Below are 11,946 nucleotides of genomic sequence, written 5' to 3'. Positions count from 1 at the left end.
ACAGATATGTCATGTAATCATGACATATCCCATAATCTCCTAAATCTCGAAGAGTCCATATTTCTATGATCTTTCATTTATGGTTATGATTGTAATATTTATTTATATATACATGCAATGGAAAAGACCCAAATATGATCAATCTTCTCTCGTGGTATCAGCCAAATTTTCTTAACCCCTATGCTTGTACACTCTGGATCTTGAGTGTGTTCCATTTTAATTCCAGACCTAGCGAGCTCATCGTGGGGTACGCGAGATCTTCGGTGGCACTAGCTGGACTCCTCGGGCCTGTCGGCGAAGGCGTTCGTTGCAAAGGACGGAGCATAAACCTCCCAGCCTCGAGTTAAGCTCATGGCCTGAACAGCTCGATCGTAGCGTCGCCTTCTAAATTAATGGCTGAATAATCAGTGAGCAGCAGTGGTTTTTTTCGCACCAACGTGGCGAGCGTGGCATCACTCACTCGATCGGTTGTCATAAGGTTAGAGCAGAAAACAAGTTGACCCCTGCAGAGCCAAAGAGCGCATGCACCACCCAGACCCAGATAACTGAGAGCCAAACTAGGAGCTCGCGCGCGTTTCCATGGCTACGCCGACGGTCGTGCTCCTGCCGGTCTGGGCGTCGGGCCATTTCATGCCGACGCTCGAGGCCGGCAAGCTCCTCGTTGCGGCCCTCGGCGCCGGCTTCTCGCTCACCGTGCTCGTCATGGGCGCACCGACGCGCGAGTCCGCTCTGGAGGTAGCCGCGCACGTCGCACGCGAGGCCAACGGCGGCGTGGTGAGTTTCCGCCACCTCCCGCCCGTGGAACCGCCGACGGACTGCGCGACCGTCGAGGAGTTCACCTCCCGCTACATCCATCTCCACGCGCCGCACGTAAAGGACGCCGTGGCCGCGCTGCCCGGCCCCGCAGTCGCGCTCGTCGTCGAGTTCACCTCCACGACCATGCTCGACGTCGCGCGCGAGCTCGGCGTGCCGGCGTACGTGTACTTCGCGTCGTCTGCCGCCATGCTCGCGCTCATGATGCGGCTGCCGGCGCTCCACGAGGAGGTGCCCGCGGATTTCGCGGAGATGGACGGGGAGCTGGTGGTGCACGACGTGCCCGGCTTGCCGCCGCTGCCGGCTTCGTGCATGCCGGCGTCCGTGATGGTGAAAAGCAGCCCTAGCTACGCGGACACCGCGTACCATGGTGGCCGACTCGCGGAGGCCGCGGGCATAATCCTGAACACGGTGGCCGAGCTGGAACCGGCGGTGGTTGCGGCGGTCGCGGAGGGCGGTGCATGCCCGGGCGCCCGCCGCCTGTTGTGTACCCCATCGGACCGGTGATCCCGTCAGCTGCTGATAGCAGTGACCACGAGTGCCTCCGGTGGCTCGACGCGCAGCCACGGGGCTCGGTGGTCTTCCTCTGCTTTGGCAGCATGGGATTCCTCGGAGCGACGCAGGTGAGGGAGGCCGCCGTTGGTCTCGAGCGAAGCGGGCACCGGTTCCTGTGGGTTCTACGGACGCCACCGCCGGACGCCGACGGCCTGGAGCTGCTCCCGCAGGGATTCTTGGATCGGACGAGGGGGGAGGTCTCGTTTGGCCGGCGTGGGCGCCGCAGAGGGAGGTCCTCGCCCACCCCGCCGTGGGTGGCTTTGTGACGCACTGCGGCTGGAACTCGGTGCTGGAGGCCCTGCGGTTCGGCGTGCCGATGGCGCCATGGCCGCTGTACGCCGAGCAGCACCTGAATGCGTTCGAGCTCGTGGTCGCCATGGGCGTGGCCGTCAAGATGGACGTGGACAGGAAGAGGAATAACTTGGTCGAGGCGGCGGAGCTGGAGCGGGCGCTACGGTGCCTCATGGACGGCAGCGGCACGGAGGGGAGGCAGGCGAGGGAGCGGGCTGCGGAGGCCAAGGCCGCCTGCCTGAAGGCGGTGGAGTGCGGAGGGTCGTCTTACGGTTCGTTACAGGCCGCCGCGGCAGCCGTTCGGCGTGCGTGGGACGTGAGAAGCACTGGTGGTGGTGGACGGCCGGCAATGAATGGCACGATTGATTCATTTCTAGACGTCGTCGTGTAGGCCGGGTAGCTTTTTTTTTTTTGGGTGTGCCTATGTCTCAGTTGACTACCTTAGAAAAGTGCAACTGCAGTTTAAAAAAAAGTACAACTTGGTCCAGTTGCACATTTCTGGCAGAAAAGTGCAATTGCACTTTTTTAACAGAAAAGTGCAACTCAAAGCAATTTTTGTAGTTGACTTAGACTTAAGAAAATCTCAGTTGACTGAGACATAGCAAAACCGTTTTTTTTCAGTACTGGACCCAGGGGATCGATCGTCTACTGTCTTCTTCAAGTCCATGACACCATGAAACTGCAAACCCACATGTTAAATCGACCAGATCGTGTGGTGGCCTAGTCTCCCGGCCTCGTGGCATTGTCAGGAGTCACCCATAGCCATGGCTGGTGCGTCGACTTGCCCCGCTGGGAGCTGGTTGGTGGCGTACGGACTACCGGCTCGCCTAGAATAATGGAGGTGGTCCTAACATCCCTCTCACACCATGATAAAAAATTAATTGTTGCCACTCTTCATTGATCTAGCAGGAGTGTCGAGTTTTGAAATGATCCACCGGTGAACTCTAACGGACGACCTGTCGGAGATTGCTGGATGGATGGGATGGTATTTGCTCGTGGGTAGACATGTTTTTTTTACTGTCCGATTTTAGAGGGAGCGATTCAAAACTCTGCAATATGTTGCCATCGTGTTACATGTCTTTCTTTCAACGGTGAAGTCAGTCGTGGAGAATGAAATGGAAGCTGAGATTTGGTAACTCGTTATGGTGGTTTAAGTCCTGATGACCATGGGGTTTTGGCTTGCTGATTGTAGCACCGGAATCAACAAGTGGGGGCGAGAGCACCAAAGAATTTCAGTTTCTAAACTTGCAGGGTGAAAACCCAAGGCATGACCTTAATTGATTGTGTTTGTGAGAAGATTGACCACACTTAGGCATTTTCCATTGCATGTATATATAGACAAATATTACAATTCTAATCATAAATGGTAGATCATACAAATAAGGACTCAACGCGATTTAGAGGATTATGGGATATGTCATGCTACGTGACATATATGTCTAACACTCCCCAGGAATCACAACCGGAGGAGAATGGACGTTGATACTAACCAAAAATCCAGAAACAACGGTGATGGAAGACCCTTCGTCAAGATGTCGGCGATGTTGAAGAACGTGTGCCACTTGGGGAAGGCGTTGGACTTGAAGTCGAGGACGACCGGGATGAGGGAGCGTACGCTCTAGATGGCGGTGGCTTGCGCCCATAGGTGGGAGTCGGGATGAGGTGCGACGGGCTCAAAGGGCGTCATGGAGGAAGAAGGGGGCTGCAGTCGGCTAGGTATGGAGAAAGCCGCCGGTGGCAGCTAGGGTTGGGAGGGGAGGGAGAGGCGGGTACAAAAAAAAGATTCTCGAAGCCTATCAAACATGGCGCAATGGTAAAAACTGATCGTAATTCGGATAAACGTTTCAAAAGATATTTCAGTCGCTTTTGGACTCACTTTTGGCAAAATATTTTATTTTTAGGCTAAATCTGGTATTTTTTCAAAATGTTATTTCAAATATAACTCGCTATTAGCACAGCATAGCCTCCATAGCGTTTAAAGGAGACCGGCGCTATTTCATTTAGCGCGCTATTTGTTTGAAATAGAAAAAAAATGGTGATGTTAGAGAGAGGTGCGGCACACATAAGGATCTAGCTCAAGTGAGGAACGAGGGTTTTTGAGGAAGGGCCATGCCCCTGCCGACCAATGTGTTTGTGCTGATTCGATGGAGGAGGATGCGTTAGTTTGATGTTGTGAAGAGCAATGGATGTGGAAAAAGGAAAAAATAATAATGGTGAATGAGACATGAAAAGCTGCTCAAATGGTGAAAAAGTTTTTTATTAGATGATCAGGATGCATTTTTTTACATGGATTGTTGTCGTGCAAAAAATGAATAAGAAAGGATTTTATTGGCCTAGAAAGAAGAGAGGATTGTGCTCTTTTTTTGTTTGGACAAAATGAAGCCAATATTGTTTTTTCACGAAAAAATGAAGACAATCAGTGTATATATATATATAAAAGATGGGCCACATGGTCTACGGCCCATTAGCTTGCTCATCGCCTTTGTTTATGCTAGGTGGAGTCAGTCCGGAAGTCACCGCCAAACGACTCCCAATCGAAGCAAGGAAGATGGAAATCCTAGAACACAACATTTGACTCGAGTAAAAACTTTTCGTAGGTCAGCCTTTTTCTAACCATCTCTAAAAAACGATGGTTTGAAATAGATAAAGGAGAAAATGGTGATGTTAGGGAGAGGTGCGGCACACGTAAGGATCTAGCTCAAGTGAGGAACGAGGGTTTTTGAGGAAGGGCCATGCTCCTGCCGACGAATGTGTTTGTACTGATTGATGTAGGAGGATGCGGCAGTTGGACGACGTGAAGAGCAATGAATGTGGAAAAAGAAAAGAAAAATGGTGAATGAGACATGAACAAGTGCTCAGATGCTGAAAAAAGTGTTTTATTAGATGATCAGGATGCATTTTTTTTACATGGATTGTTTTCGTGCAAAAAAAGAATAAGAAAGGATTTTATTGGCGTAGAAAGAAGAGAGGATTGTGCTCTTTTTTTATTTGGAAAAAATGAAGCCAATCTTGTTTTTTCAAGAAAAAATGAAGCCAATCAGTATATATGTATAGTACACTCGGTAAAAGATGGGCCACATGGCCTGCGGAAACCCTAGAACACGAGGCACCGAAGATCGCGGCGTATCATGTCGCCACTTCGATTGTTCGGCTCTCTCGTCGCCGGGAGGCTCTCCTCACGCCGGATCTGCGGGCAAGCCTTAGGATCCGCGAGGCTCCTGCGTCAGGCTGTACGTCACAAATTCCCTCTCTGTCTCTCTTCCTCTATGCGCGTGATGAATTTACTATCATCTTGTGCAGAGGACACTTACTAGCGATGTGGGTGGATCTGGCTTCCCTGGCAGGTAGTTTACCCGTTTTCAGCTTATACGATGTTGATGTATGTAGGTTGGCAGTTTGATTTTGGCGCTTGATCTATCTCCAAATCTTTTCCTCCAGTAACAAATTAGACCGGTTCATGTACAAAGGGATTCCTTCCTTGCAGTCCCAGTAAAATTCGATCGGGTTAAGAGGTGATGTTTTTATAGTTGTGGAATTTAGGGTTTTGATTGTGGCCGTTTACTGTTTTGTGCTTGCGTATTAGTGACACAAGGTGTGTTTTTTTGCCCATGATGACTGACAAACTATTCAAAGTTATCAAATACAAGCCTAAGAGTATGAGGAATATAAGTTGACTGCTGGGTCTTGAAAATCTTCTCAACCTAGTAGTTGCCTGTAGTATTTAGATAAATTTTAATGGTTGTCATAACTATGTCTTGTAACAGGACTCATATTCTGAAACTTAGACTTATTTGATTCGCTAGTTTGTTTAGATTCTTCAAGTGAGCAGTAAGTAAGATTTATTGTATTTTCAAATCGAATCATGGATTAATATGATTTAGGGAACATGGAGTGTGTCCCATTCAGTCTCATCTAATTATTGCCATGTGAGCCTGCTATTTTGCTAGCCAACTTTAGATGCTTGGAAGAGACTGAGGGTCAGTGTTGCTGTTGCTTTTCATTTTAAGGTTTATTTGAACTTGAACATCCACACTAGTTCTGAAGTTTTTCGTTTTGGCACTATGCAAGGCATGAAACCCAGATCGAGCTGCAACGGACAACACAGGTTGTAGAGATAGAAGATGTACATTTTGATTAAGCATGAGCAAGAAGTGATGATTTCATAGCTCCAGCTGTTGTGCAGTTGTTGTATTAGCTGTGTTTGTTTGTTTGGTTTTTGTGCTTTCCTAATAACTGCAGAAGGTGGAATTTGGTTCTATTGCTCACGAGGATTGAAAAATATTAGTCAAAATGATGAAACTTAAGCCTAAGAGTAAGAGTGATATAAGTTGAGTGAGGGATATTGAAAAACTTCTCAATGACTTGTTGTCTAAAATTAAATAAATTTTCAACTATGTCTAGTAACAGGACTGATATTCTGATACATTGTAGTTTGTATTTGATATGCTAGTTTGATTTGATTGTTCTAAGCAGCATTAGAGTAAGATTACTGGATGTTGGAAACCTGGAGTTTGTTCCAGTCAGTCTCATCTAATTCTTCATACCCTTAATATGCAGGTTGCCCATGGGTGAATTGCATCGTAGTGTTGTGACAGTGGGTGCCTTGTCTCTCTTTGGGGTTGGTATTTTGTATTTGAAAGATGACCCTGAAGAGCCAGCAGGTACGAAATGAATCTGCTTTGATTTGGATATCCTGCCTTGTTAATTTTCTCTGACCATAAATCTTGCCTCGCCGATTGCAGCCCGCAAGCTGATTTACCAGGAGCTCCTGGAGGAGGAAACCTATGAGGAGAAAGCCATGAAAAAAAGGTTTGAAGAGTGGATGATCAAGTACGACCGCAGGTACAGGGACAATGAGGAGAAGGCGATGCGGTACAAGATATTCAAGAGTACGGCACAACGCGTTGACGAGCTTAACTTGAGGCCCGGGGCTTTATCCACCGTTGGAACAAACGATTTCGCCGACAGAACTGCTGAAGAGAGGCCAAGCGGAGCTTCCAGGGTTCGTATATGATGGCAAGTGGCAACTATCAGTTTTAGATCGTTCCTGCTATGAGTATCTTGTGCAACTGTTGTGCTATATATGTATGTTAGAGTGATAACCTTAACTTAATGTGTTATTGATGGTGGACGTACTTAAGAACCTTCATGAAATCAGGGTGTATTAGCTAGCTTTATGGATTCTATCATATCATAGATCTATATTTTGCAAGTCAAGACTCGGAACCCATGCTACTGGTTGACTCTGTGTGTTGTTCTTGTTCCTAAAGTGTGTCAAAATCAAAATACATTGTCATCATCCAGCAATCAAGCATATTAAATGTACACATGTACATTATCATGTTATTACCCAAAAATATAAATCTCTAGACTGGCATGTAAGTACAAAAGTATTTCCATATAAGTATGAAGGTTAGGTACATTATTATTTTGCACTGTAAGACGGTCAAGTTCAAATGAATTGAACATGCAAAAAATTGTGGCTGGGGGTTTGTTGCAAGACGCACGAAAATGGTAAAACTATTGCTGCTAATGATGTTAGAAACTGATTCTGCACAACTGAAGACTGAATTGATCACTGAAGACTACGATCTGGCTGCATTAGGAGTTATATTTATTATTCAGTGGTATTAAGTTTTGGTTGTGCGTGGTTTTACTGATGCTTGTGTTGTGTCTTGCTGCCCTCCGACCTGTAATTCAGTAGTGCCTTCTTTAGCGGCGAGTGGCCATGGTGCTAATTCAGGAATGTCCTTGCATAATTTCAAGACGAATGATGATGATGACAACAACGGCGACGATACGGAGAAGTCAGTAGTAGGTCTGAAGTAAATCTGCCTCAGTTTTTTGCATGCTAGTCTTCAATTACCTGACCACTCATCAACCTTGCCTCCCTCAAAGTTTCAGCTCGGAACCCAGGTGATCATTTCAACGAGGCCCTAGACGGGGAAGGAAACTATGGAGGAGAAAGCCATGAAGAGGAGGTTTGCGGAGTGGATGGTCAAGCACGGCCGCAGGTACGAGGACGAGGAGGAGAAGGCGATGCGGTACAAGATGCTCAGGCGAATGTCGCGGTTCGTCTATGAGCATACCCGCAAAAAAAACGCGAGGCCAGGCCGCTTATCCACCCGTACATCTTTGGTTTTGGGCTAACTAGTAGCCGTAAGCTGCTGAGAAACAGCACACAAGGTCAATCAAAAGCAAGGATTCCATCCAGGTCTTGACTCCACCAATGATGCAACCCATATAGCTAGCTAATGCACCTTCACTCGCTGAAGGTTCAGAAGCATACAGGCAGGGAACTAGCTAGCTACAACAAGTGACGGTTGCATCATCGTTGTTGATCTCGGCCGCGTCGGAGTCCGGCAAAACTCATCGGCGGGCACAACACCGCCCCTGCACAACCAGCTGAGCTCCTCCTCGTTCCTGTCGGCGAACTTGTTTGCCCCACGGCGAAACAGGGAGATTTTTTATGGAGAATATCTGTTGCTTTCAAAGATATTCCCATCATTGGTCTGCTCAATGTGTTAGAGCTTGACAAGGTTGAACAATATATATCAGTTGCTTTCAAAGATATTCCCTTCTTTTTCACCCAGTCTGTCAGAGTTTTCTCAGAATGCATCTCTTGCCTTGCTGAAAGATCAGGGTATACCGTATACGTACTCTCCTGCTGGAGAAGAACTAATTAACGGTTGTTTTTCTTTGCGGATGGCAAACATCTCGGCTCTATTTTTTAGAATTTCCACGGCCAGTCTGCATATGCTGATCGTATGACTTCCTCTTGATCTGAGCGACCACTGCTCTGGCGAAACGAAATTGCTTACTCTGTAATACAATTTCACTTCAGGTTAAGGGCAATTGACTGTACTTTAGTTTTTCATCATTTGGCTGCTGTTCATCACTGACCAGCACCTCCAGCTGAAACTGGGCATCGACAAGCTTAAAAAGAAAGTGATGTGTTGCAACATGCTCGTTGTTGCATGTGAAAAGAATTATCCAACGAATACATGACTATTTGGTTTAGAATATTCAAAAGTTGAACTTGTGACAACTCAGGATTTCCAAAAATTATAACACATTCAGGGATTCTAAAGCCAACACAGTTTCACAGGAGCGCATGTTATAAAAACAACTCGCATTCTCTCCAAAAAGAAACGTATGTAACTGGATTTGGATGGCATATATATATCTGAACACCTATCCATCAAACAACATTGGAGCTGTGCATCTGGAAAACATGCAAATGGTAAACATAGATATCGTAAAACTCAGTTCAGTTCTGCCGTTGGTTTGGACAGAACCCGCGGCCAAGACAAAACCGGAGAGCACAGAAATGAAAGATAGGCCAGAGTTCTCACAAGAGCAGTCTCTGGCACAGTGGATGCCAACACTGGACCAACAACCCTTCACAACAATGGACTAGGACCACACGCAGCAAGATTACGACGATTCTTTCTTCTCCTCTGCCTCCGGTTCCTTCTTCGCTTCAGGTTCCTTCTTCTCCTCTGCAGCCTCTTCAAAGGTTGTTCCTGGGACGAGATCCGGAACATCATCATCGTCGTCCTGAGCGGCACCAATGCTGGCCCCAGCATCAGCACCAGGCATCTGCTTCTGGAACTGCTCAGCAAGCCTCCGCAGGTTGTCCAAGTTATCAGGGCCTGCAAGTAAGGAACTTCCAAATGAGACATACTGCTATAAAGGCACATGCTCAGTTCACTCATGGTGCTATTCAAGCAGTACCAAGACATTTCACCAGAAATATAGGGAATAATTCTTTGACTAATGAAACAATGTAAAGAGTCATACCCAGTTGGTTGATAATCGTTGGCAGCAGATCTTGCAGCTCTGTAGAAGAAAGAGTCAAAGAAGAAATTTCAGTTATTCAAGTTCAAGAATGGAGTGCTCACAAAAGAACATATATGATGGAGCTGGAATTTAATACTCACTCCGATTCAAATTAATTGACTCCACTTTATCTAGATACTGAAAGTACCTAGATGCATATGTTGACTAGATACATCTATATATAGATAAAGTGGAGCCAATTAATTTGAATTGGAGGGAGTAATTTGGTTTGCCTCAACTTTTATTGCATGTGTAAATCAACTTACAAAGAAACATGGATGAATTAAATATAGTAACTAATCCTGGAGAGTTTAGCTACGGTGCAATTTCGTGATATTAGCATTAGTAAACTGCAACCTGCCTTTGGAAACATAATCAATCTGATTTTGATGTACAAAAGTCATGCAATTTAAGTTGATACCATGTGCCGTCTACATTATAATATTAATTTATGTACCCATGAGGCATAAAAGTAGATGTAAAAGTCAAGTTCAGATCACTGCCAAAGCAGTTCACAAGGTGTATTTATGTTGCTCCAGGTAAAGAAGGCTGTTTAATCAAACAATTAAGCCATGAAGATTCTAAAGCTAGACTTACTTTTTGTCTGTGGTGTTCCACTGACCACCCATGTGTTTGCAGCAATGGATGCTTGCACTGCAGGAAACCAACAAATACCAATGTTAGAAGAAACACGTTGTGGGTGGATCCTTACTTCCGTAGAAGTACTGGTTTAACAAGGCAACGTTTCACCTTTGGGATTCTGAAACTGGATGACTACATCATCCTTGAAGATGTTGACCTCTTCAATACCAGGAATGGTGTTCACTCCTACTCTTTTCAAGGTGCTCTGAAGCCTCTTGTCATCAGTGGTGGTGGTCTTGTGAACCGCCTTCTTCTTCCTGCCATCAGTAGTGGGAAACTAAGTATTAACCAGAGGAGAAATGCTTCATATATTTGTACTCAAATTATGCTTACGGATCAAATTAGAAATGTAAAACCACCATGTTTGGATGATAATCAATATGCTTATATAGCTAGCACAGCTTCAAATCTAGCAATTCTACACAAGATAGCTAGCAGAACCGGTTGACAGAGCGTCAATTAAGAGATGTTAGGTGACATCATTTCACAATGCGAAACAAGCATGTTGGTTGATAATGAATAAGCTTAGCTAGCATGTCCCATATTAGGCATTTTTACACGGGATAGGTAGCAAAGACAATTCACATGGCACAAGATATTCATTGTGAGGAAACACTCTAAATAAGCTTAGCCAGCACTTTGCATATTATGCATTTTTTACACAGGGTAGCTGGCAAAAATGATTCACAGGGCACAAGATATTCATTGTGAGGAAACATTTCATGTCTGAAGCAAACGGCTTCCACAGGTAAAGCAGGAAGTGCTGCTGCTCATCATACCAAGACCAACGGCACTACTTATGCGCAAGGTAGCAACAAAGCAAGCAGAGAGAGAGAGAGAGAGAGAGAGAGAGCAAACCTGCGGACGCTGCCCTTGCCCCCGGTGCGCACGGCACCGGCCATCTTCTTCAGCTTGTCGACATTCATCTGCACGATATACACACGAGCGCTGGGTTTAGTAACGGGGCATGAGAGCAGAAAGGGATCTCGCAGTACCAGAGCAGAAAGTTCATCCCTAGCCTAGCGACCCAACCAGCCTGAGACGACACCACAGTAGCTAAACCGAATCTCGCGAGCGCACGCTCGCTCCTCCCCCTGCCGGCCTGCCTGCCCCCTCGGGCGAATCGAACCTAAGCCATGGACGGAGCGGAACACATCTACCATAATAACCCGGACTGTGGATTCAACAAGCACGACGGATCGACCGTACCATTCGATCCACCCACGGCCCATCCGCCACGAGATCGAATTAGAAGGTGCGGTTACCGAGCGCTGCGCAGCTTGGCGGAGAGGGGGAGAGGAGATGGGCGCGGCGGACTCACCTTGGGCAGGCGACGTCGGCGGTGGCGGTGGCGGCGGCGGGCAGGGGAAAGGGGATTAGCAGTAGATAGGGCTCCAGAGGCCAACCACTGCGGAACGGGGCTTGCTCGGCCCGGCTGGGTGTTAGGGTTTTAACAGCCGCGCGGTCGATCCTGGCCGTCCGATCAGCACGGGGAGGGGAGGTGTGAGGTTCAGGGATGCCACGTCATGTGTGCCCAACCCAACCCAGGAGGTGTACAAAGTCGGGAGTCGGAATGGTGTCATCACCTCCTATCCTACATTCGTGTTCCTAGCAAATGTCTTCTTAGGGCATCTCAACCGGACGCTGAGCGACCGTTTGCGTCCACCGGAAATACGTCTGGTATCTTCTCCAGCGGGATCACGCAAAGTAACCGAGCCGTCCACGATGACGCAAACCAGGTCCAAATATACGTATCGGATGCGTCTCTGCGGACGCTGCGTCTAGCGGACATTTCGTCTGGTT

General features: G+C 47.1%; 2 protein-coding genes and 1 pseudogene across 2 annotated transcripts; 2 read left to right on the top strand and 1 right to left on the bottom strand.

Annotated features, from left to right (window-relative positions):
• The first annotated feature begins 521 nt into the window (after window positions 1-521).
• LOC124694250 lies at window positions 522-2,050 on the top strand (annotated as a pseudogene).
• A 2,919-nt stretch (window positions 2,051-4,969) lies between these two features.
• LOC124701127 (ananain-like) lies at window positions 4,970-6,928 on the top strand. The gene is made up of 3 exons (XM_047233172.1): window positions 4,970-5,003; window positions 6,217-6,320; window positions 6,402-6,928. Exons 2-3 carry the CDS (start codon window positions 6,224-6,226, stop codon window positions 6,671-6,673), a joined length of 369 nt encoding a protein of 122 aa, XP_047089128.1. The 5' UTR covers window positions 4,970-5,003; window positions 6,217-6,223; the 3' UTR covers window positions 6,674-6,928.
• A 1,957-nt stretch (window positions 6,929-8,885) lies between these two features.
• Window positions 8,886-11,524, bottom strand: LOC124701126 (nascent polypeptide-associated complex subunit beta-like). Its single transcript, XM_047233171.1, has 6 exons — window positions 11,465-11,524; window positions 11,002-11,069; window positions 10,252-10,400; window positions 10,099-10,155; window positions 9,463-9,501; window positions 8,886-9,314 (listed from the first exon to the last, which is right to left on the bottom strand). The coding sequence occupies exons 2-6, from the start codon at window positions 11,067-11,069 to the stop codon at window positions 9,097-9,099; spliced, it is 531 nt and encodes a 176-aa protein (XP_047089127.1). The 5' UTR covers window positions 11,465-11,524; the 3' UTR covers window positions 8,886-9,096.
• Window positions 11,525-11,946: the final 422 nt, after the last annotated feature.

The sequence above is a fragment of the Lolium rigidum genome, chromosome 3 (assembly GCF_022539505.1).
Source record: "Lolium rigidum isolate FL_2022 chromosome 3, APGP_CSIRO_Lrig_0.1, whole genome shotgun sequence".
Classification (NCBI taxonomy): Eukaryota; Viridiplantae; Streptophyta; class Magnoliopsida; order Poales; family Poaceae; genus Lolium; species Lolium rigidum.
This window is presented reverse-complemented; position numbering and strand designations above follow the sequence as displayed.

What these genes read in the sequence shown, in the direction of transcription:
- LOC124701127 (XM_047233172.1), top strand. Translation starts at nt 6,224, where the DNA reads ATGGGTGAATTGCATCGTAGTGTTGTGACAGTGGGTGCCTTGTCTCTC. An exon ending in TGACCCTGAAGAGCCAGCAG is followed by an intron (nt 6,321 to 6,401) that starts GTACGAAATGAA and finishes CGCCGATTGCAG; the next exon opens with CCCGCAAGCTGATTTACCAG.
- LOC124701126 (XM_047233171.1), bottom strand. Translation starts at nt 11,069, where the DNA reads ATGAATGTCGACAAGCTGAAGAAGATGGCCGGTGCCGTGCGCACCGGG. An exon ending in GGCAAGGGCAGCGTCCGCAG is followed by an intron (nt 10,401 to 11,001) that starts GTTTGCTCTCTC and finishes TACTGATGGCAG; the next exon opens with GAAGAAGAAGGCGGTTCACA. An exon ending in TGGAACACCACAGACAAAAA is followed by an intron (nt 9,502 to 10,098) that starts GTAAGTCTAGCT and finishes TTTCTTCTACAG; the next exon opens with AGCTGCAAGATCTGCTGCCA.